Source organism: Apteryx mantelli, chromosome 3 (genome assembly GCF_036417845.1).
Source record: "Apteryx mantelli isolate bAptMan1 chromosome 3, bAptMan1.hap1, whole genome shotgun sequence".
Classification (NCBI taxonomy): domain Eukaryota; kingdom Metazoa; phylum Chordata; class Aves; order Apterygiformes; family Apterygidae; genus Apteryx; species Apteryx mantelli.
The window spans coordinates 80295478-80320871 of NC_089980.1; the positions used below are offsets into that span (position 1 = coordinate 80295478).

The window sequence follows — 25394 nt, forward strand, 5'->3', positions numbered from 1 at the left end:
GATGATGTTTAATTTATCCTCCACTGCCCATGGATTCAAAGAGCTATTATAACAGATGATAAATTCATGGAAATAGTTATATGGGTATAGTTATATAGATATGTATAGATATAGTTACATCCTGGAAGGATTTAGTTATAGCCTGGACACCTGCGAGAGTATGGCAATGGACCTATTAAAGCAGGTCTTTTCTATTCTATTCCCTACCTTTCTAAGTTAAATGATTCTTATCATTTACTCACCCTCCAAGGATGCTGAGCATCATAAAGTGCAGGTGACACTGGCCAGAGAGTAATGTAAAGTCCTTTAATTTGTTTTTTTTTCTCCTTGAGTACTATGGAGGCTAACACTGATGTTCTTTGGTGGACAAGATCCCTGGGGAAGCAAACCCTTCCTCCCAACAAACAAAGCTTTAAAGCACTAAGTACAGCCTGCTGTTATAGTATCAGTCTGTTGTGACTTCCAGTACATATTACTGCTGTAAACAGTGCTACAAGCAGATCAAACCATGGCTTGATTAATTGACATTCAGATTTGTTGCTTTGCTACTTAATGGTCTGTCTAAATCTATGGAGCAACTGCAGTGTGAATACATATGCGTGTTCCTAATGTGCTTCAGCTGTAAATAATAGCAAGGTATAACTAAATGCTAAATAATTACTAAATGCCTGTTAAGGACAGACTGTAGCAATTCTAGAGAACCTTGTCAAATACTATACAGTCGCAGGGAAACATGAAGTGTCTTTGACTGTTGCTGGGACACGATTATACTTTTGTGGCTGATTGGACAAAATGTCCAATGCTGATTTTTGTCTCCCAGTTAAGATAGCAAAATCACCTATACTCTAGTGAGAAAGCAGCAGTGAAATAATGCGGAATGCAAAATCCGTGTATTTACACGGATTCATCATGTATCTCTCCATCTCAGCTACAAGCTTAGAAAGATCGCCTTCTTTCCATGGCTCTAGTGTTCTTTCCAGTCAGTATGAAGAGGCTCAGTAAATGCAGTCTGCTGTTCTGGAAGAAACACTGGGAGCATAAAGAGAATGGGATAATATCTCAGATAGAGGGCTCCATATGTTGATGACAAGGTATAGTATACTGAGAAAGAAATAGAATTAGAATTGTTCTAAGTACCTATGAGCCACACGTAGTACAAGGAATGAAATAACATTTTCTAAATGTGCACCACAGTGCCAAAAGTGCCGGTGAAAAATCTTTACTTGAACACAGACAGACAGGAAGCTAAAGTTAAAATGGCATTGGAGATATGCACTATTGTAATTGGAGATTATTAAAAAACTCCTAGCAATGCTCCCAAAGGGCCTAATCCTAAGCACTACCCCAGAATCGATTGTTCCACTGATAAATGAGTAAATGCCACTTCCATGCAAATTTCACTAATCCATTAGCAGATTTGCTTCCAGTTATCAGAAGAAATGAAATTATATTCAAGTATGAATAGAGAGTATGTTGGATGGATGTTGTTTGCCTGTATTTAGTTCTTTTCCTCAAAATAAATATTCAGAAGAGAAACAAAGAAAAAAAGTAAATGTTATCCCCTTGTGAGCTATCATGTGCTGTAATTTTACTGTGTAGGCCAGTGATGGTAAGTAAAAAGCAATTCAAAAGGCTGCAGAAGTGAGTAAGATTTATCTGGGGAGTCAGGAGTGCTCTGAACTACACCTGGCATCCATACAAAAAATACTTGGAGATCATTATTTCTGGACCCAGTCTATGGCTGGGTGTGGGCTCTAGTGTGAATGTGCTCCAGTTGTGTGTATGTACTGAGATTTGGTTTCCTCATTCAATCCCCAAATATATCAGGCTGCGTTTCTAGACAGTGGATGGAACTGTCACTCTTACTGGTTAGATATAATACCGTCTTCTACTCAAACTGTTCTAAAAGTGATATGTTGTTACAATTTTTTTAAATGTGAAGACTGCAAATGAAGTAGAGAGGCACCTCACTGAATACACGTTCTGGTAAGACAAATGCTAAATGCATCTACTAAATTTATCAGGTTGCTGAACTTTTGATAAATCTTAATAAAACCACTTTTATACATCCAAGTCCTGGTCAGATCTGACTAGTTTTTACTAAAGCAAATTCTCATTGCCTTTGAGTGGAACCTGCATGAATGAAAATGGAGTAAAATCAGGTGAAAGCTCAGTGTTATTTAAAACAACTGTGACACATTGTATCCTGCCTTAAGAAATCATTATCATGCAACAGAAGGGTAATGTTGCTGCTTAAGTATAGCTTGAATTCAGTCTGTCAAAAAGGCTTCTGCCTATTCTGAATTTTTAAGTCACATCATCCTTCAGCTTAATGATCCTTTAATATCAGCCTGGCACTCTGCAGAATATCTCAAAAGTTAAGTACTTACATATACATGGGCTGTAGCTGTAAATGAGATGTCTTCTGTGGGCCTTGATAGCCATAAGAGTCAAATCCACCTATAAAATCAACTGAAGAGAGGGGGAAATAGCTTTCATTAGCAACATCTTTTCAGATGAGATAGGCACTATCATTAAAGAACCACCCAACACACAGATTATTTTTGATGGACCCCTTAATAATCTGTTAAAATTAGACCATCTAATTGTGAAGATGCAAAAAAGGGTAGAAAATGGAAAAAAGCAAAGTCTTTAGAGCAATAATTTTAAATTAGGAAGACAATAAGGGATTTATAAAAGCCATCTGTCTGTCAGAAAGAGCTACACCTCACTCTTTTTCAAGTAGACCACCTCACTGGAGCACAAAGCGACGTTCTATTCAGATATTACAAATGCTGCAAACCATTTATTTATTGGCATGAATGCACTGCTTCTGACTGTGATTACTGTGTAAGGCTTGCTGACATACTGTGGTTCAGTGATGTAGAGGAGAAAGCACATTGATCCTACTCTGTTTGAGAGACAGAAGTTTCTCTGATTCCCTGCTTTGACATTTGGGTTGAAATGCACAAAGAGAGGGCTGGAACAATTTATCTGAGCTTCAGAGATGAGACTTCACAGATCCAAGGAAACCAGCATTTCTCTCAAGACACTGAAGGTCTATGGGAAGGTTGTAGGGGGATGTTGTTAATCCACACCACTGCCAGTTCCCAGTGGTCTTCTCATGTTTACTTTAAACAATTTCCAGGGTGATTCAATCTCATCTGAGTCTGAGACCCCTGCTTTTCTGCTGAAGCACATTCTTTGCACTGATAAAAGTATGCCCTTTGCTTCCTTTGCACCAGGACCCAGCTATTGGCTTTGGGGGGTTATTTGTGGGCAACTCTCATCCCTGAAATACTGTCTCTTACACACCAGATATGAATTTGACTTTACTTTGATAGAAAAAAGACAAACAGTTCAGATATAGAAGTGCATTCTTCACAAGTCTGGGCACTTCTACTGTCAGACTGGCTATGTGTACATCAAGAAAGGAATAAAAAATCTTTGGTATCAGATAACTTCTTATGGATCTAAAATGAAGTAACATTCACATAAAAATTCATGAAACATTAATTTGCAATCCTTGATTTGAGAACTTTCACAGTGGATGGAGTCCTTAATATTTGCATTTATGACATTATTTTATCCTAAGGTAACTGTCAATGTGCTCCACACTGAACAATGCATTCGGATGTGGTCCAGGAGTGTTACAAAACCAAAATCTTGTGCCCCTGTGTCCACCATCTAGTTTGCAAGCAAATAGCTGCCAGAACACTTGACTGTACAGCTGTGATATGTCTCCACTGCAAACAAACACAGACAAGTTGAAGCTGCCTCTACCTTTTTCCCCGGCCACAGTGGAAGGAGATTTCCCCAAGGAAATCGTTTAGTCCATCCTGGGCTCTGTGGCAGTATTAAATATACCTGTATCCCAGAATGATGTTTTACTAAATTAATCTCTGACATATCTAATGAAGGAGTTTCTATAGTCTGTGTTGCCTCTCCTGTGCCTAACTTACTAATGTTTAATTTCCTGCAAATTAACTACTTTTCTACTTTTTAGTCTTTTCTCCGAATGGACATGAAGACAAATGAGCTGTTTTTTCTTTTATAACTACTTATAAGAATTTTTTGAAAAGTATTTTCAGGTTATCTATCTCTTCTAGATTTAAACCTAGCTAGTTGTTTCAACTTTTTCTCATGGTCCATGTTTTCCACATCTTTAAATTTTCTCTTTTGATCCTTCCTCAGCCCACTTATATTTCTTTTAAAGTGTGGTGCACAAAACAGGACTAACTGGTACAATTGCCATGTAGGTCTTGGGTACAGTATATGGAATAGCATCATACTACTCATGCTTAATAACCATGTTGTGAGCCCCATAAACCTCAGATCTTTCTTTTTATCTCTTTTTTTACATTTTGACACCAATGGCAGTCTAGCCAGTTAATTCCTATTTTGTCTGAATACATTCGATTTCTCCTTCCCTCCAGGAGTTCTTTTGCACTTCTTTATAGAATTTTATCTTCTTGATTTCAGGCCACTTCTCAAGAGCATTTTGAGTTCTAATCTTATCTTTACAAGTGCTTGAATCCCTCCCAGTCTGGCTTCACCTTAATTTTTTTACAAATGTTCTCTCCTCTATCATTCTTGCTCTTAACTAAAATAATGAAGAGAATTATTTCACTACTGAGGTCCCACTGGGATCCCATCTGAAATGTCACCCCAGCTGGTTGGTAACCAAATTTTAAATACAATTCTGAACACAACCTATGATGATTTTATCTGGACAGTGCTACCCTGGCTTGCTTACAAAAATTTCATAGGATCAAAATTCTGCTAAAATAAGGATAAATACCATTTATTGTGTCCTACTTATTCACTGTCTGTAATCATCAGAATAACTTTATGACAACATAATCATGTCTTTGGAAGCATATTAAGTTTATAAGCTCAGACGAAGAATTCCCTATAGGATTATTGCTGAATGAAGTGCTAGGCTGGGAGGATATGAAAAAACTCATATTCAAATGCAAAAGATCACAGCAAAAAGAATGGAAAGGCTTTGCTGTAACTATGGTTTGTTGGATTTTGCACAGTTTTTATTTTTTTCCCCACTCTTGATCTCTGACAACACAAGTCAGAAAATATATGTGTTGGATTGAATGCCCAGCTGATGTCAACTCTTGTCACTTTATGGATGTTAGCAGAGCATTTGCCCTGCTTTGCACTTTTTGTGAGCTTCCCAAGAGCCTTCAAGCAACCAGTAAATCATTGTTATAAAGTTGCAGGCATGCATCCTCTGTTTTGCAGACACAGGGTGAAAGGTCTTAAGGGTGTTTTTAGGGTCATCTTCAAAAAGCTAATCTAATGTATTAATAAAAAAATTTCTGTAAGTGAAAGGAATTTGTGGGCACATGAGAAAGACGTATGCCTATTTTCTCTGCAGGCATTGTGTCTTTGCCCTGTTGCACAAAGTAAAAACAAAGTGTTAACAAGACAGATTATAAAGTGACAAACAAGACGGGCCTGTAGAGACATTTCTGCTTTAAGATGACAGTAGAAGATCCCACATGCATAACCTGATGATGTAGGGCAGAGGATATTATTGTGACCTTGTTAAAAACATATAGTGGCTTCTTACACACAACAACAAACTTTGCAAGGTAGGCAAAGGAAAAGGTAGATAGCAGAATGGGAACTCCAATGTAAAAGAATTTCAGTAATTTCTTTGCAGCAAGTTTTCCTTTTTCTCATAGTGGCAGTTTCTCAGTTAGCACTGCAAAGCCTGTGGTGCCCAGACTGTGTTAAAAGCTCCCTGTGGACTCTGAGCCAGTTTCTTAAAGTGTGCAAAATGCTGCCCTTTCTGCAGGCATTTTATCCTGGCTGTGCCTGAAAGGTCGCTAAAAGTGTCATACAACTGATACGTTCCTGGCAGCAGTAACATGAGATGAATAAAATATGGCTTATTAGCTGAAGTGCTACGGATGCTTCCATTCTTAACCTTATCCATCAAACACATTTTTTGACTACTGTATTTTACATTCATCTTACACGTCACTGTTATCAGAAGTGCCTCTTTTGTTATGTTTTGTCTTAGTAAAAGCACACATACATATATAAACAAATACAGAATCTTGTTCATTTGAAATATTGGCTGCTGAGATGCTTGTTTCCCTAGCTGGACTGCCTTAAATATGCTAATAACTGTGCTATTTATTTGTAAAAAGTGGTATAAGAAATTCAGCCTGGGTGTTTTCTTTCTTTGCTGGTGTTAAGGGGCTTGTTAGGCATATGGTTGTGGTTATCACTGTACCACAAACATTTTCCGGGACATGTGGAAAATAGGGACATATTTTCTATTGCTAAGCACCTACAGGGATGTGATGTTTTAGCCTCTGCTCACAGTCACAGTCCCCACTGTCTCCAGTGTATATCAAGACAGGATGAGAGGCATAAATGTGCTTTTCATTTCTGATTTCTGAAAGCTGTGGTGTATAAAGGGACTGAGATACACTTGCACAAAAGAAGATCCCATTAGCATGGATGTGCATATGGGAGAAGGGACTCTACAAAGCTAACAGCGAGAAGCAATAAAACTCAAACCAACAGATGGACAAAGAGAAAGGAAACAGTGTGGAATGAAAGCAACAACAACATTTTCCTGTAGAAAGCAAGAGGAAAGATTTTGAAAAGAAATCAGAAGACTGGATGCTATTCTCCTCATAGAAAGTTTCCTCTGTAAAATATAAATACAGAAGAATAAAGATTCAGGTCCTCAGCTAATATATAATTTTATAACTTCAGTTACTTCAGTGAAGCAGTGATAATTTATATTAGCTTAGGATCTGACCCAAAGAGTCATTTAGGGCATATGGGTATAGAAATATGACAGACATTATGGCTTTCCTTGCATTTTAGTAGGCATACAAAAATCGTTGCAGGCTAGATATGAAAGGATTTAGAATTCAGGAAACAGGAGGGTGAAGACTGGCTTTATCTGTAAGGAAAAATAAAACAAAAGGTTGGGAAATAGCTGTGTACATGGCCAATCTGTGACCTCCAGTACGGATGACTTCTTGTCTGTTTTCAGACCCTCTCCTTTCTTTGTTCGTGTGCTGTTACTGTTTGTCTTCCCGACTCTCCCTTCCCTGCCCTTGATGCATGAGGCTGTACCTCTCATGGCAGTGAATGTATTACCAACATTCAACCCTGGCTTCACCACAACATCCACTTCCTGCCCACAGCTCCTTCTTTAAAAGCAAAAATGCCTTTGGTAGTAATTCTGTAACCTGACTGACTTCTCCTATCTCTCAAGAGAGATTCCTCTTCTCTTCCTTCGATTCTTCCATCTCCCTGAAGAAACAGCGTGACCCCTCCAGCTCTATTAGTTGAACCCAAGAAACCCCAGTCATCTCCTAGAGTGCTCCCCTCCTCCTGCATCTACTTCTTTCTTTGCACACAATTTCTTCCATCTCTTGTAAGATCAAACTCATAATACAGTCCTCCTTTCCTCAGTCTGCCGGTCTTTTTCCCTCCCCCTTTTATGGTTCTTTTCCCCTTCTCTTTTTTCACGGCCACAGAAGTTTTCTCCTGTAAAACTTCCACTTCTCCCGGTGATTCTGTCCCTAGCCTTGATCTCACAGGAACACAGTCTCTCTTGATCTCTTCTTGTGCATTCCCCTCCCAGTATGAATACAAGCAAATCCTTTCCATAAAAAAAAGCAACCCAACCTTTATCCCTGCTTGTCCCACTTCCTTTTTCTTTCCTTGTAGCTTCAAACACTTTCTGGAGCTACTTTCCTTCATTTTCATAGAGTATTTTCTCCCATCTTGTGTGCTGTCCCTCACACTCAGCTGGAACCGCAGTTTGATTACCCCTTCCTATCCAAATTTGAGTACTGGTATTCCAGTGCTCACAATCCTCTCCATGGTCAGCAAACCATGTTTTGTACAGTCACTGCTCTCTTCTGCTGAAACCTTTGCCTTCCCTGACCTCCACTCTCTCCTCTCCAGATTCTCAGCTTTTTTCTCTCGTCTTTCCTTAAGTCTCTTGGTGATTCTTCCTCCAGCACACTGAGGGAGTCCCACAAGCTCTAGTCTTCCCCTTTTATTTTTCACCACCTCCTGTGAACTGAGTAGTCACATTCACAAATGCAGATTCTGCTGTCCTCTGCTCTCTGAGGCATCATAGAGTACCTGTCTTGTGCTCAGTTTGCTCCTTCTACACAAACTAAAATCTCACCTTCTCTCTGTGATGCGCTAAAACCAGAACTCCTGGTCTCCCACCTTAGCACTCCCTGATAACTCTCATAGTGATGACAGCACAGTTTTGCCTGTCACTCAAGGACTTTCAAGTTAGATGGCTTTGGCTTGGGCTGCTTTCTATGGCTGTATAGTTGTGCACTGTTTAATTCCTGAAGATTATTTTTGCATATTGAAGAGGAAGACTTTTCTGTCCACAGACACAGCAATAACATTTACCCAGGGCTCTCAGTGTCAAACACTACAATCATACCCTTTTTTGACCTCACCAAATGCAGACTTATACAAAAGCTGCAAGGCTCATCTCTTTGGCTAGCTTACTCCTTTCTGCATCCTGCTGCTGATTTCATCTTCCATATTGTATCAAGTAGAAGCTAAATCTTTTTATATTCAAAGTCCTTTATAGAGTCTCCACAACAATCTCCCTTCCTTCCATTTTTAAAAGCTAAATTCTGCCCCAGGTTGCCAGCTTGACCTGCACACATAACATTTCCAAACACTTTCTCTTTCTGTGAGAAGTTCTTCATGAACAGTTCTCTCATTATTTTCCCTAAAACTCTTCTTTGTTCTGTTGGCAATAATTAGGTTACCAATGCACCAATATTGCTGTCTACCACACTGAAAAACATTTTCTCATTGTTTCTTTGTGCTTGCTTTCTGCCTGTGCCTACCTTTATGTATTGTCTGATATGTAGATTGCAAGCTCCAGTAAATGGGGCTTCAAGTTTTTACGCTGCTTGACATCCTGGTAGGCCTTAAATATATTTATGAATCTGAAACACTAAAATAATATTAAAGATTTACTATACATAGTCAAGATGGTGCCATTTAAAAAGTGCTAGTGACCAGGGGGGCACGTGTGCAGGTGCTCATGGATGTTTTCTGCACATGCACATCACAAACAAATATATTTCCCACGTGATATTGCACACAGAATGTTTGGTGCACATGTGCTACATCTGATGCGTGGAATTAAACTTACTGAACACTGGTTGAGGAAGCTAAAGATTTGGTCCCTCTGGACTCAGGCCTCAGAACTGCAGTGATTAAACTTCACTGCCACATCAAGGCACTCTACTGCACACATAGATGGTAGAGAGGAGAGACAGCAAACAAGCTAATAATTTTGCTGAGGGGACTGTTGGTGTAGAAGTGAATATTTGAGGCAAGAGAGAGCTGTGCACAAATGCTGAAAGTTACAAAAAATTGTGAAAAAAAAGGAGGAAAAAAATTAGGTTTGATTTTAGTAAGTTTGGAAAAGACACACTTGGAAATATCAATAAAATACAAATAGGAAAAAAATATAAAAGAACATATGGGGACACCCATGCTCCTGAAGCTTGGCCAGTATCCTGCCACCCGCCCCACTGGCTGGTGAAGACCCTTCCAAACCCTTTAGTGCTCTAGCCTTTGTATGCTGTGAGCATGGCCTGGTGGCAATAAGACAGTATAGCACACAGGAGGAGGTTTGCTTGAATACAATCTCAGTAAAGTTTGTTTACAATGATAATCAAATGTTGTTGGTCTTTGCAATTCAGACTCACAAAATAGGATAGAGCCAAGTACTGAAAAAGCAGGGAGAAGGAGCATATCTGTCAATAAATAAAGCTGTGCCCTTACTGATGGGACAAGGGAGGATTCTGAAATGGGTTAAAAACTTGGACACACGTTCCAGTTTTTGCAGCATAATATAGAGCATTTCTGCCAAATAGCCAGTAACTGTCTATGACTACTCTTAGCTCACCCCACTTGTGAGGTGAAACTAAAACCTCAGCTTTTTAAACTGTAATTTCCTGACATTTTTGAGCCTATAATGTCCACAAGAATAGCAAGGGAACACAAGTTTCTGTGAAGTTTCTCAGCTCAAGTTCTGTAGCACTGCCATTATCACAGTGCCATTTGCTTTCATAATAGTCAAAGGATTTCCTCATTTTTTGTGTCACAGGGGCTTTTCCTCCAGATTCTTCTCCTCCTACCATGCTCCTTGGATAAGGCATCCTTATCCATGCCTTATGGATAAGGGCCTACAGGGTCGTCTTCTGTTTCTGATACTGCTGATCCATGACCAATTCTTCAATCATCCCTTCTGGGACAAGATGTAGGACTTGGAAGATATGCAGGCTGGTGACAACTGATAAGCACCGCTTGGTGGCACCACATGTCTAGAGTTACTGTCAGGGATTTTAGCCTGCTTTCCCCAATGGTTAGGACCAAATGGGGATGCAGACACTGAATTCAAGAGGAGCTAAGCTCAGGGTTGTACTCAGCAAAAGATAACAGCATGGATAGTGGTGAAAACCAGGAAATTAAGGAAGTCAAAAAGTATCTCAGACTCACAGTTGGAGAGGGGGTTGAGTCAAAGGCAGAGCCTTGGGGCAGGACATGAGGAAGACCATGCTTCAGAGCAATGCATTAGCAAGACAGGGCTGTCCAAGGACAGGAACGGTGCAGGGCAGGGGCAGGAGCCAGGACCACGGCTGAGCAGAAAGGCACTGGGATGAAAGCAGCCAGGACGAAACAACCAAGGGCTGAGAGGTGGGAGGCTGGAGGCAGAGGCAGCAATGAGTCTTAGGCAGCTGGAGACAGAAACAAGGACTGGGGATAGAGCAGGTAAGAACAAGAGCCAGGAGGAAGAGACTGGAGCGTAAGTGCAGCAATGAGAAATACAGAACTGTAGCTGTCAGAGTTGCTGCTTAGAACTGATAAATGCAGTAAACCACCTGTCAAGCTTATAGACCGGGGAATAAAGCTGCGGTGAGGTAGGCTGCTGTTGACTGCTGCAAGGCTTTGCAAGGCTCATGCACACCTGCAGTGGGGCCAGTCCAAGGTTCCCTAAAGAGTATTGCAAGAGATTTTGTTAAATACCTACACTCAGGTGCAAGAATATTAACAGTCTGCACATACATTCTTTTTCTAAACCAGACAGACTTGGACACTGCTGGATAACAGCCATTTGCTTTCACATTTTTATGCTTGAGTACATAGCAAAAAATATAGCCCTTAAATAGTTTTTGACTGACAAACCATCCTAAGAATTAAAGAAAATGTAGGTTAGACTGAATTATCATAGAGCTGATAAAATGAATTGTTAGGAGAGGACTGCTCTAAGCCAGTTCATTGCTAGGGGCAAGTGATAAAGAGTTGAAAAAAGAAAAGAGAGAGAAAAAGAAAACGTCTGTGTCAGTGGTCTTCAAATGTGACCACCATACTAATAAATTAGAACAAAAGTCATTAATAGGTGCAACAAAGTGGAGAATTAAGGCCCAAATCTATGAAGCTAACAACCCAAGGCTAATGAATACCCATCTAGATATTTTAAAGGAAAAGTAATAAGAAAAAGACATGTAGGCAAAAAGAATTTAGTACAAAGTTATGTTCCAGACATCCAGGAAACTGCCAGCAGCTCATGTTGACTCTCTCAGTGGGGAAGGCACTAAGGTGGTGGGCAAGGGTCCTTTTCAGGACAGCTGGCAAGGGTTAATGAGTGTGATCTACCCATAACAGCTTTGCGTCACTCCTCTGTGAGATGTAGCCATCCTGGCTGGAGCTCTTGTTCAAGTCAGAGGGAGCTTTGTCGGCAAAGACATGCAAAGCAGGTACGTTACACCTACTCACTTTGCCTGAATGTGAGGAGGCACAGAGAGGCAGAGCTGCGGCAGCCGCCTGGCGAGGCTGCTCACAGTGGGCTGGGAAGGCAGCGCCGAGGAAGCCTGGGCAGGGAAGGGGGCTCAGAGCCTGCTGTGGCTGGCAGCCAGCTCCATCTTTGCCTATGCTCACTGTTGATCTGCGTTAGAGAATGTCTGTCGGTGCACAGGCAGAGAAGTTCCTCCAAAGGTCAATTCAGTAGTGTTTGCTTCCAAAATCTGGCTTCGAGTTTAACTCAAAGCACTAACAAATGATGAAAATCTAGATGAGGTCTTTCAACAGTATCAAAGCAAAATATGACAGCCAACCTGAACCCATTTTCCAGTCAATTTCCAATTTGCAGAGATTCTCAAATTTTAACACTTTTTCTTCTCTTGAATGTGAATTTTATTTATTTTTAAACCTCAAAATATTTTGCTGGATGGGGAAGACTGCTTCCTATTAATCTGTGGTAAAATCCTGAGAATTTCTTCAAATCATCTGTGGCTTTTGTTGTCAGAACTGTCTCTAGTTACTACCTCATTTCTGCTACTAATTTGAAAAAAACATGTGGGACTTTGTTATATGGGCAGAACTTCTTTTGTTCCTCTCCTCAAATAATTAATTCATGAGAAAATATGTAATATTTTCAAATCACTTTGGCATAAAATACATCTTTTTTTGTAAAAGGTTTGTTAACCATTCATTCCCTTTTGAAATGTGCAGATCTTTTCTGTGATATGTCTTTCTTAAAAAGATAAAACATGGATGATGAATAGTTAAAAAAAACAATGCAAGGTAGGTATATCCCCCTGGCTGTTACAATGCATTGATTTTATTAAGCAGTATCCCATTGTGATGAGCTGCTGGAATGGAAATGTTACTTCCTTCAAGCTCCATGTTATGTTATTTAGACATTTTTTAAACTTGAGCTTGACAATCCCCACAGGAGGTGGTGATGGATGCAAGGGGAGTGGCAGGGAAGACAGTGAGGGAGAAGGGGAATTAACATAGATGGAGCCAGCAATGGCATCATTTTTCCCTGTGTGATTTTATTTATATATTTGCCTCATACCACATTCTTGTCTCCTAGGGATTCCTTGAGTACCAACTTCATTAGTTACGAAGGCAGCAATCCATAACCAATTTTCTTTTCATGTCAAGCTTGTTCATGTATAAACCCAACCCTTTTGTTGGCAACATTTGCAATTAATCCCACAAACAAAGAAAATGCAAATCATGCAGTCTATCCAAGCACCCTTTCTGACTCAAGGCCCTGACCACTATCTATTATACACTAAAATGAATTGAAATTCCCACTTTGAGTCTAACCTAATTTTCTAGTGATAATAGGCATGGATTCCCAGAAGCACTCTATGCATCTTGATAGTAACATCCTAATTTCCTTTCGTGGTAAATGTTTTAAATAAGATTTTAGCACCAAAGGAAATTAACCTTTAAATTAATTGTAATTATAAAATGCCATCACTGATTTTGTCTTCAGACTAATTACTTGCTATTATTTAAACAAACTGCACCTCCTCAGAGCTTTAAGTTTGTTTCTCTCTCTGCAGTATGGTGCCAAATGATCGTGGATAAGGCTGCATACGTCTGCCAGGCCCTGTGACACCTAGACTGCTCAGTTCCATTTGCATGTCAAATGTAGCCAGTTTTAGTTGTCATATCTTCCCATCACAGCCTTTCCCCCTTGTGCTTTAGCCTAGCACTCTGCTGCTCAGACATTTTCGGCATGTGCTTTCTAGCTAGTGACCGAGCCTTGTGGGATGCAGAGGATCTATGATGTTCTGTGTCAGTGAGAACGAGATGCTAAACACCAGCTTCTGTTTTTATAAAAGGCTCCTTCCAAGACATGACATGACTGGAAATAATGATGCAGGAACCAGCTATTGCTATTTGCAAAAGGTTGACTCTGTACAGACATCTTAGGAAGTTTCCTAAATGTTCTTGGTGGCACTGTAGCTCTCCAAGCCTGCTCTTTTTAGGATGACAGTATGAAGCAGTGGCATCGATTTCAAAGATTTCATTCTCTCAGTGCTTCCATCAGCATCTTGACAGCTGAAGGCATCCCATTTCCCTCCCTTTGGTTTACTTAGTTCACATAGCAGTCACCCCGCTAAATGAAACAAGTAAACGAAAAAGCTTCTAATTTAGCTGCAGGCTGTAAATTGGAGAGTGCAGCTGAGCAAAAACAATTTGATAAATTTCAAATGTAGCTTCAGCTTTTGTAGCCTGTTCATTGAATTCTCACTCATGAATGACCGGTTCAACAGCTAGAGAACAATTGTGTTTTAAATATTGGCTTTTTTTTGTTTCTGTGCTTGTTTTTCAATGCTTCTTTAGACTGTCTAGGTTCTTTTTAGCATCAACCAGACAAATTAGACCAGTGATTCATCCTATTGTGAGAGAAGTGTCTAAAACAGGGCAAATTGCTCTTTAGAGTTACCTTCCTGTCTCTACTGACTGCAGCAGAAAACTTGACCATTAGTTTAAAATATAGTCCTAATTATATATGACTGTAGTCAGGTGAGATGAATCCCATCCTTGACACTTTGTGGCATCAGGAAGGGGCCCAAAAAAGGCAAATGTGCTTCTCCTCCTGATACCACTATTCTTGTATGATAGGTTCTGTTTCTATTATTTTGAGAACATAAAGAGTATCAAGATGCAGAAACCCTCTCCTGATCACAAGATCTGTAATATTCCCACATAAGCTGAGGAGGGTGGCTGGTGGCTGTCTACAAAATCTTTGGCAGCATGGCTAAGGTGAAGACAGTATGATAGTTCAGTGTTTTGCAATACAAGAAGAACACGTTACATAAATGGCAGGTGCAAAAGGAACAAAATGTATCGCTAAGGAACTCCTTCCTGCAGGATGCTGTGTTTGATAAAAATGTTATTAGTTTGTATGCAGGGGGACATGTTCAGGAAGAAAAGCCCAGTTAAATACAACAAGACCACTTCTAAGGTAAGCTAAGGAAGTCCCTGAACCTGAAGTTACTATTGGAATTTTCTGTGAAATATCTGTACGCACTTAACTCTCTTCTTTTATGCCTATATGGCAAATATATATATGAGTGAACATTAACTGTTCTGTGTTGTTGGATATAGGATATGGGGCTAAAAGTATCTCCCCTCTTATGTTTTGTTGTGCAATTGCAACAGATAACTCTGCATTTACAGCACAGCTAACGGAGGCAGCGAACAGACGCAGCAGTTTGCGCAGCAGTGTTTGGGCTCTGACTAGAACTTGAGGATCTTGTTGGAAGTTGTGGGCTTTCTGAGGACCCCCAAGGAACTAGAAGATGATTGCTGTGAACAGGAAAGGGGAAGCTAGGCAAGGACAACTGCAGGAGGCCTTGACTTCTCCTGGGAAAAGCTCTAGCTAGCAGTGGCTGCTGCTAACAAGCTCTCTTGGTTGCCCCTGACCAGAGGGAGTTGGGGCCTTTGATCCCAGTGGCCCTTGATTAGGGTGGGTCAAGCACCCTCTTAGCCAGTGCTAGGGAGAGGCCTATATAAGAGCCAGGCCTAGGGCACAGCACCCAGAGTGCAGCAGTTTGTGTGAAGGTACCTTTGTTTCTGTTCCCTGTGGTGTACATTTCCTCAGGTATGGTTGTGACACGCTGCAGAGCACATTCCCCAGTGGCTGTTGGAGTTGCTGTGTCAGAGGCTTGGACCCAGACCGACCCTCTGACAGTAGATGCGGCTCTACAGGTCTCAGGCTGCAGGGAGTGCTTGGGGCCTCTCCGGGAGGCCTGGGCTGGCAGCCAGCTCTCCTGCAGGAGGTGTGCTGCTGTTGGCGAGCTGTGTCGTCAGGTAAGGAAGTTACGGGAGGAGGTCAGTAGGCTGCGCAGCATCCGAGAAGCAGAGCAGGAGATAGACAGGGTATTCTCGGAGACTGTACAGCTCCAGGAGTCCCAACCCCCTGCAGCAGTGGAGTTGCCAGAGGGCTCTGTGCCGTGTGAAACGGTACATCATAACATCATAGAAGAAGGCTGGAAACTGGTCACTGCTCGTGGGAGGAGAAAGGCTCCTACTCCTCCCGAAGACTTGCAGCTGAAGAACAGGTTTAGTGCCCTCCAGGATGAGGAGGAGATGGGCATGGCTGCCAGGGAAGTACCTGGGACAACAGACCCTGTGCCCTGCCGGAACGCCCGGAAGAAGCGGCGGGTGATTGTTGTGGGGGACTCCCTGCTGCAGGGGACGGAGGCATCTATCTGCCGACCTGACCTCGTGTCTAGAGAGGTTTGTGGCCTGCCGGGGGCTCGTGTGAGAGATGTCATGGAAAGACTGCCAAGGCTTGTCCACACTTCGGACTATTACCACTGCTGCTCTTCCACGTGGGCGCTAATGACACCAAGGGCAAACTGGAGACCATCAAGCAGGATTTCAGAGCTCTGGGGATGGTGGTCAAGGGTCTGGGAGCCCAGGTCATCTTCTCCTCAATCCTGCCAGTGAGGGGGATGGATGAGAGGAGGAGGAGAAGACGGACTTTCCAGGTTAACGACTGCTGCGCCGCTGGTGTTGGCAACAGGGTTTTGGTTTCTATGACCATGGGACCCTGTTTGAAGATCGACAACTGATGGTGAGAGATGGGATCCACCTCATGAGGCGGGGCATGCGGGTCTTTGCCAGCAGGTTGGCCAACCTGGTAAGGAGGGCTTTAAACTAGGAAAGATGGGGGAAGGGGAGAGTTATAGTGACAGGGTAGCTGGCAAAAGACAGCTCAAGTCAGGATGCCTCCAGCAGGTGAATGCAGCCAGGGAAGTGCGCATGGGATGTGGCTATGGAGGACCCTCTTGTACCCCTCCTGGGAAACCTGCATGCTCGATCACCTCCCTGAAATGCCTGTACACCAATGCACGCAGCATGGGGAACAAATAGGAAGAACTAGAGATCTGTGTGCGGTCACAGGGCCATGATCTCATTGCCATTACAGAGACATGGTGGGATAGCTCGCATGACCGGAGTGCTGTCATGGATGGCTATGTGCTTTTTAGGAAAGACAGGCCAGGAAAGCGAGGTGGTGGAGTTGTTCTTCATGTGAGAGAGCAACTGGCATGTATTGAGCTGTGCCTAGGGGTGGATGAAGAGCGAGTCGAGAGCTTATGGGTAAGGATTAAAGGGCAGGCTAGCATGGGTGACACTGTTGTGGGTGTTTACTACAGGCCACCTGATCAGGAAGAGGAAGTAGATGAGGCCTTCTACAGACAGCTGGAAGTAGCCTCACGATCCCAGGCCCTGGTTCTCATGGGGGACTTCAACCACCCCGATATCTGCTGGAAAGACAACACAGCTAGGCACAAACAGTCCTGGAGGTTCCTGCAGAGCATTGGTGACAACTTCTTGACACAGGTGGTGGAGGAGCCAACAAGGAGAGGTGTGCTGCTGGACCTCGTACTAACAAACAAAGAAGGACTGGTGGAAGATGTGAAGGTCGGGGGCAGCCTTGGCTGCAGTGACCATGAGATGGTGGAGTTCAGGATCCTGCGAGGAGGAGGCAGGGCACTAAGTAGGATCGCAACCCTGGACTTCAGGAGAGCAAACTTTGGCCTCTTCAGGGACCTACTTGGAGGAATCCCATGGGTTAGGGCCCTAGAAGGAAGGGGCCTTCAAGAGAGCTGGTTAATATTCAAACATCACTTCCTCCAGGCTCAAGAGCGGTGCATCCCTATGAGTAGGAAGTCAAGCAAAGGAGGCAGGAGACCTGCATGGATGAGCAAGGAGCTCCTGGCAAAACTCAAGCAGAAGAAGGAAGTATACAGAAAGTGGAAAGGGGGACAGGCCACTTGGGAGGAATATAGGAACGTTGTCAGAGTATGCAGGGATGTGATGAGGAAGGCTAAGGCCCGTTTGGAATTAAATCTGGCTAGAGATGTCAAGGACAACAAGAAGGGCTTCTTCAAATACATCAGTAGCAAGAGGAAGACTAGGGAAAATGTGGGCCCTTTGCTGAATGGGGTGGGTGCCCTGGTGACGAAGGATGCAGAGAAGGCAGAGTTACTGAATGCTTTCTCTGCTTCAGTCTTTACTGCTCAGGCCAGCCCTCAGGAACCCCAGACCCTGGAGGCAAGAGAGAAAGTCTGGAGAAAGGAAGACTTTCCCTTGGTGGAGGAAGATCGGGTTAAGATCATTTAAGCAAACTTGACACCCACAAATCCATGGGCCCTGATGGGATGCACCCACGAGTGCTGAGGGAGCTGGCAGACGTTATTGTTAAGCCACTCTCCATCATCTTTGAAAGGTCATGGAGAACAGGAGAGGTGCCTGAGGGCTGGAAGAAAGCCAGTGTCACCCCAGTCTTCAAAAAGGGCAAGAAGGAGGACCCAGGGAAGTACAGGCCAGTCAGCCTCACCTCCATTCCTGGAAAGGTGATGGAGCAGCTCATCCTGGAGGCCATCTCCAAGCATGTGGAGGACAAGGAAGTGATCAGGAGTAGTCAGCATGGCTTCACCAAGGGGAAAACATGCTTAACCAATCTGATAGCCTTCTATGATGGAATGGCTGGCTGGGTAGATGAGGGGAGAGCAGGGGATGTTGTCTACCTTGACTTCAGCAAGGCTTTTGACACTGTCTCCCATAACATCCTCATAGGGAAGCTCAGGAAGTGTGGGCTAGATGAGTGGCCAGTGAGGTGGATTGAGAACTGGCTGAATGGCAGAGCTCAGAGTTGTGATCAGTGGCGCGGAGTCTAGTTGGAGGCCTGTAGCTAGCAGTGTCCCCCAGGGGTCAGTACTGGGTCCAGTCTTGTTCAACTTCTTCATCAATGACCTGGATGAAGGGACAGAGTGCACCCTCAGCAAGTTTGCTGACGATACAAAACTGGGAGGAGTGGCTGATGCACCAGAGGGCTGTGCTGCCATTCAGAGAGACCTGGGCAGGCTGGAGAGGTGGGCAGAGAGGAACCTCATGAAGTTCAACAAAGGCAAGTGCAGGGTCCTGCACCTGGGGAGGAATAACCCCAGGCACCAGTACAGGTTGGGGGCTGACCTGCTGGAAAGCAGCTCTGCCGAGAAGGATCTGGGAGTGCTGGTGGACACCAAGTTAAGCATGAGGCAGCAATGTGCCCTTGTGGCCAAGAAGGCCAATGGTATCCTGGGGTGCATCAGGAAGAGTGTTGCCAGCAGGTCGAGGGAGGTGATTCTTCCCCTCTACTCAGCCCTGGGGAGGCCCCATCTGGAGTACTGCGTCCAGTTCTGGGCTCCCCAGTACAAGAGGGATGTGGCACTACTGGAGCAAGTCCAGCGAAGGGCTACACAGATGATTAGGGGACTGGAGCATCTCTCTTATGAGGAAAGACTGAGAGAGCTGGGCCTGTTTAGCTTGGAGAAGAGAAGGCTGAGAGGAGATCTTATCAATGTGTACAAGTATCTGAAGGGAGGGTGTCGAGAGGATGGGACCAGACTCTTTTCAGTGGTGCCGAGCGACAGGACGCGAGGCAACGGGCACAAACTGAAACACAGACAATTCCATCTGAACATGAGGAAATACTTTTTCACTGTGAGGGTGACAGAGCACTGGAACAAGTTGCCTAGAGAGGTTGTGGAGTCTCCTTCTCTGGAGATATTCAAAACCCACCTGGACGTGATCCTGTGCAATGTGCTCTAGGTGACCCTGCTTGAGCAGGGGGATTGGACTAGATGATCTCCAGAGTTCCCTTCCAACCTCAGCGATTCTGTGATTTGTAAACTGCAGCTTACACTGACTGCAGCTGTGGCATCACCATCCTGCCAGGGAAGAGACCTGCAAGCCTGCCAGGGAGGAAACCTCCAGAGCTGCATTTAAGCCCAGCCTTGACTACAGAAAGGTGGTTTCAGTCAGCTTCAAACATCCCCTCAGCCTTAGTTTCTGGTCCATCCCTGCTTCATTTGTCCTTCTCTTATCCTAGTCATCTCAGAATTTACAGCCATATCCACCAGAAAAAGGGAAGGGAAAGAAAGAAGCAGAATTAATAGCTGATCCTTTGCTAGCAGTTTCTCTGTCTTTGTTTTAGATATTTTAAAGCAGAGATGGAAGCATAGGTATTATTTCTTCGTAATGTCTCGCTGAGCAGATTGTGAAAAGCATTTGGCACAGAAATAAAGTGATACCTGAGCACATTCTGCACTTCAGTAGAGCCTTTCATCCCAGAAGCTCAAAGTTATGAAGCAACATGCCTGTCAGTTTGTCCCCATCATTATTTCCCATTTTAAATATGGGAAACAGAAATACGGAGAGGTTAAATAACCTGTCCATAGTTGGAAGGGAGTCTGTAACAGAGATAAAAATAAAACCCTTTTCTACCTATCCCGTATGTTTATCAAAAATTCACATCTCTTAAAACTAATGAACTTAATGTCTTTTAAAAGAAAATCTTTGCCACTACCTTGGTACATCCCAGGTCAGGCGTAGGACTCCAGGATGGATTGTTTGGCACTGAGTATATTGGAAAATTGCTATGCTGCATTGCTTACCAGTAGATACCCACTATCCCGAGTATTGTATTCTTGAATATTTTTCATTTTTGAGTGAAAAAGAATGAATCTTGAATGCATGCTTTCACAGAGGGGAGGAAAATCATTTTAAAGGGTTGTCTAGAGTTTAGCTCCACGTCAGATATCCCCAAAAGCTGAGCTCAAGAAGATATGCAGCAAAAATCCGTTTAACCTGGCTGTAATTTCTTTTGCTTTGCAGTTTACCTGGAAACAATGCCAAGAGAAAAGGAGAAAGTGCATGTGCAAGCTGGACCCCTGCTAGTGCAATGGCTGTGCCTTGCTGTACTCTAGGAGCAGCCAGACAAATCATATTTCTTCTCTGATTACCTTGATATTGTGTTACGGTAAGTGAATAATGATTTTTTCCTCCTGTCTGGGACTGCAAAAGAGCCTTCTGGATTAGGATTTCACTGTGAGACACATACTGAACTGGTGATTTTCACTAGTAATTTGGGCTGGGGTTCCTCCCTAGTCAGGGCAGTCCCTCTAATAACAACCCAATCCCTTATCCATCAACAGAATCTATAAGGAGAGCACTGAATTCCCACTTCAGCAACCCAGGTTCCTTTTTTAATTGCCTACAGACAAAAAGCCCCAGGAAGATGTTGCTTTATTGCTTATATTCCAGAGTTTTCCACCACATATCTGCATATTTAATAACATTTTGAAAAATACATTGAATTTGCTTTACTAAGGCAGTAACAACTTATAGCAGAGAGCCAAATTGCTAGTGAGGAAATGCACATTAAATGAACATTTCAATGTTATTAAAAATAATGTGCAGCCTTTGAAAAATGGAGGCCTAATACGAATTTGGAAAACAAATGAAGAGCTCTGATAAGTTTACAGCCGTTGAATGCCTCCAAGTAATGATAGTTGTCGACATTTTCATGCTTTATTTTTAATTGCTGCAGCTAATAATGTTAATGAGGTAAGAATGATAATAGCTTGGTCTCTGCGGTAGCAAGAACAGAAAGGAGAGTGTTGAGCTGGCAGAAGCCCTGCTGGGACCCATCATTGCTCATCTTTCCCAGCTCTAGACCTGAGGTGCACCAAGCCTCAGAGTGCCTCGTCCCTGTGCAACCACAGGGAACAAGATGCAGAACAGACCTTCGGGAGTGACAAGCTACTACCAACAGAAGTAGCTGGGAAGAAAGAGCCTTTGTCTGATCCTTGGGGATGAGTGCTGCCCTGGCGTGGCCTGCATAGAGCACTGCTTGGGACCATAACTAAATGGAAAATAGCTTCCTCTTTAATCCTCAGTGCAGAATTAACCAAAGGCAGATTTTTCTCATGAAAGCTGGTACATGACTTGTACTTTGATTTAGGACCTGCTGCTGGATTCATTTGGTTTGTGAGTAATTTAAACCCCTAGATTTGCTGACTCAGTCTTAGTTATGACCCTGATTTGATCACTGTATTATTCCCTTCTTAATCCTTTAGTGAGGTTACAGCAGGTTAATCTTAGTGAAATGTTTGCTTAATTCTACCCTTGCTCATTTGTTCTTTTAGTAAAATCTGTATAAAGAATGGAGAAATGGTTATTCTTTCAGCTTGTAGCAATTACTCTGAGAACAAAGCTAATTCAGCTGAAGTAGCTTAAGAGCAACTTGATTTTGTTTCTACAGTAGAGGCTTTACCCTGACAGAAGATGATGCACTTTCTTGGCTCCGGAGCAACACTCATGTGCTCCTTCGGTTAAAATCTGCAACATGCCCCCATCTGGCATCTGGAGATCTCTTGACTTTTTCTCTAGTCTCACCCACCCCTTACTTCCCGCTTCGGCCAGGCTGAGTGTTCCTGCCCTACCTGCTTCTTCCCCTCCTCTTTCAGGCAGCTGTTGCTCCCATAGCCCATTAACAAAAAAGAAATGGGATTTCTTTTTTTTCAATGGGCTGTTGATGGTAGTAGCATGCCAGGGTGGGGAAGTGAAAAAGGAGACTGTGGGAGTAGAAACACAGCTGATCTGAAGTGACCTCCTACTAAAGGCTGGCATAAGCAGGAAGTTCTAGCAATGGCTCTGGAGAAGGCTCTGGGGCATATCTCACTTTCCCTGAAAGCTTCTCTTTTACGCTTGCTTGGTCTGCACGGGGACAACCCCATCTGTGAACATGCTGAGGAAGTTACACTTAGGAATCTTTCCTTGCAATATAAATACTAAATAACACAGAATCCGTAAGGGATACATTACTTCCCAGAGGGGAGTGATAGATTGATGTGTTGCTGAAAGGGAGGGAAAAAGCAAGAAAACATGTATAAATGGAAAAAGAAAAAGAATCTAAAATGTAACCAGAGCAGGGGGTATCTTTACGAACTCTGGTCCCTGGCTGTTAGAGAGCACTCAGCCCATATCAGAGCGAATGTCTGAGCAAAGAAAAAACTAGAATCATTCTGATTCTCTGCTAAATGCAGTCTCACAGTACAAATTAAAGTTGCTTTAATTTTACGATACCTTGAGGGGCCAAAATCAGATCTGAGAGTTATTACAGTGTTGGAATGACTCGGTCACAGAGTTTGCTCTTTTTCTTTTTTTCCAGCCATGCTTCCAAAACTCACCAGAGGTGAAATTGCGGAGTGTCTCGTTGTGCTGGCTTCCTTGCACTGAGCGAACATTTGCCCTAGCACTTCAGAGAGACTCTTACAGATGGAGGAGATGGCTGTTTGGCTAGAAGAGGGGGCCCTGGTTGAGGTGCACTAGCAAAGTAATAAAAGCCTCAAAATAGGTGAGGCAACCACAAGAAAAGGTTCAGAGAAGCATGACAATCTGTGGCTTCGGAACAACAGGGAGCTCCCACAGCAGCGAGCGGAAAACAATACCATATTGGCTGTAGTGCTCTGCTGCCAGGAAATACTGTTTTACAGACCACAGGAGAAATCTTTCAAATGTGCTCCGAGTCCTGTGCTTGTTCAGTGAGCCAAATCACAAGTCCCTTCCTCACTTTTTACTTATATTGTGCCCTAAAGCATTACACAGACTGAAAAAAAAGATTTAAGCCCCGGGAAGAGGGGGCAGAATTGTATTAAACAAGATTTCATTTTGGGGGCAAGGAATCATTGTCCTCCAACTCTGTGGATAGTGAATTCACTTCATTGGAGAGTAGAACAAAAGCCATATGGCTGGATCACTCCCTAAAAAGACAGACATATTTATGACATATCCCTGCTCCACAAACTTGTCTCAACCTCTTTTTACTATTACGCCTTCCTCATCTCCACAGAAGCACAGATACAACTAAAATAAGCACAGTCCGGAAGACCTCCAAAATGCAGTTTGATTTCAGCACTAAATCTCCCCTTGATGGCTCACAGTGGCACTGTATTGCCAATAGATTATAGGGTTTCAGCTATTTTCTACACAGCAGAACACACAAAGGAACCCCCACCAGGCTTATCAGTGCTCTCAATCAAATAAAAGCCCTTTAGCTTCCTCTTGCAAAACTCTCTCTAGGATTCATGTATATTTTATCAAAGTTGCATGCAGTTTTGATACTTGTTTCTAAAGCGCTTTAGTATAAATCCCAAGATGTCCTGAAATGCTGCAGTGGCCCTTTAAAAAAAAATCAAGGTTAAAGTAGAGAAAAAATGAAATGACTTGGCTCTGTAGCATGTACTTAGAGTAAATTCTGCTCAACAGGCTTCTATTCATAATAAATAAGCAGAAGAAAGACAAACATATATCTATACGAGATCATTTCACTCTTGTAATTGTACCCTGCAAGCAGCAGGAACAAAGACGAACTCCATAGTTTCACCTCTCATAAATGAAGGTCCTGCATGATCTAAAGCTTTTTTTTTTTTTTTTTTTTGCTGGAAGTGCTTTTACAAGCCAAACAGAAGTCAACACAGAAGAGCTATACCCTCAGCTGTAACCAATTAGATAGCAGTTTGGAACAAGGAAAACAAAAAAGTTAGGTTTGTCAATTGGTATTTTTACCCCTTTTTTTGTTCTTAAGGTAAACCGTGGGGAAAACATATTACAATGATCTTTTCAGAAGAAAGGAGTGTGTATTTTTTTAGGTTGCATTTCATGACCCCTTTGTCTTCCAGGCATTTGCAAATTGCAGATCAAGAAGGATGGTCAGAAAGCATATTCTGGCTACATAAAAGGCATGAAATAAGGCATTTAAGTGGAAGTCTGCAAGAGCCAGCATAGTAGAAGGGTGATTTAAAAAGAAAAAGAATTCATTTTGTATGTAATAAAGCTTTAGTACTTACAGCTGTCCTCTTCTTCAGTAATACATTTCACAACATAACAGGCATAGATGAAGCCCGCCAGCTGAAACAGAATGTAACAGCGTTAGATGTAAAGCAAATACAATAGAAAAACAGGAGCTGGTTAAAAAAAAACAAAAAACCAACAGAAATAACAAACTTCACCAGACTGTTTTTGATGGGGCAATGATAATTCTTTACAATAGTTCTTTCCTTCTAATAATGAGTGAATTTCCATATTTTCTGTGATTCTTTTGGAAGTAGTCAGGAGTTGGTATTTCCTTAAATAAAATTTTTCAATAAAAATTACAAAATAATTAATAAAAAAATCCTTTTTGCTTCTTTTTAATTATTGAAAATCAAAAACCAAATAGGCAGGTGGATGGAAGGGAGTTTAGCAAATGAAAAGGTACATGTTTATGTCAAAATCATATTTGTTTGCCAGCAAAACTTCACCCTTTAGTAGAACTCTCTTTTTTTTAGCAGAACATTGCCAACTAAACCTAGCATTGGTTCAGTGCACTTGGAAACTTGTAAAGGCTTTATAGAGACATTTTATCACTTGAAATTAGGGTTGTGGACCTGACAGTGGGATGAGTTCCTGTATCTGTAGTAGCCCCTGAGCCTCGAGAAGTACCTAGCACTTCATCCCTGGATAGATCTGTGTGTATTTGCATCAGTGTCTCATGTTGCAGCTGGTGAAAATGGCTCTTGTTCCCTGCATCCCTCTCCTCAGAACAAGCCCAGAAGTGGGTTGTAACCACAAACAACATAATTAAAAGAAAATGTAAATTCTGGTGTGCTGCTGGAGTACCATGGTAGATTGATTATCTCACACTGTCATCTAAAAAAAGCAAA

General features: G+C 42.5%; 1 protein-coding gene across 1 annotated transcript in view; it reads right to left on the reverse strand.

Moving 5' to 3' along the window:
- NKAIN2 (sodium/potassium transporting ATPase interacting 2) overlaps window positions 1-25394 on the reverse strand; it is a 569846-nt gene that overhangs the window by 4092 nt on the left and 540360 nt on the right. The window contains exons 5-6 of the mRNA XM_067293778.1: window positions 24540-24600; window positions 2391-2472 (exon numbers count right to left, since the gene is read on the reverse strand). Of these exons, the coding sequence (XP_067149879.1) occupies window positions 2391-2472; window positions 24540-24600 (143 nt within the window). The remainder of the gene's footprint in view (window positions 1-2390; window positions 2473-24539; window positions 24601-25394) is intronic.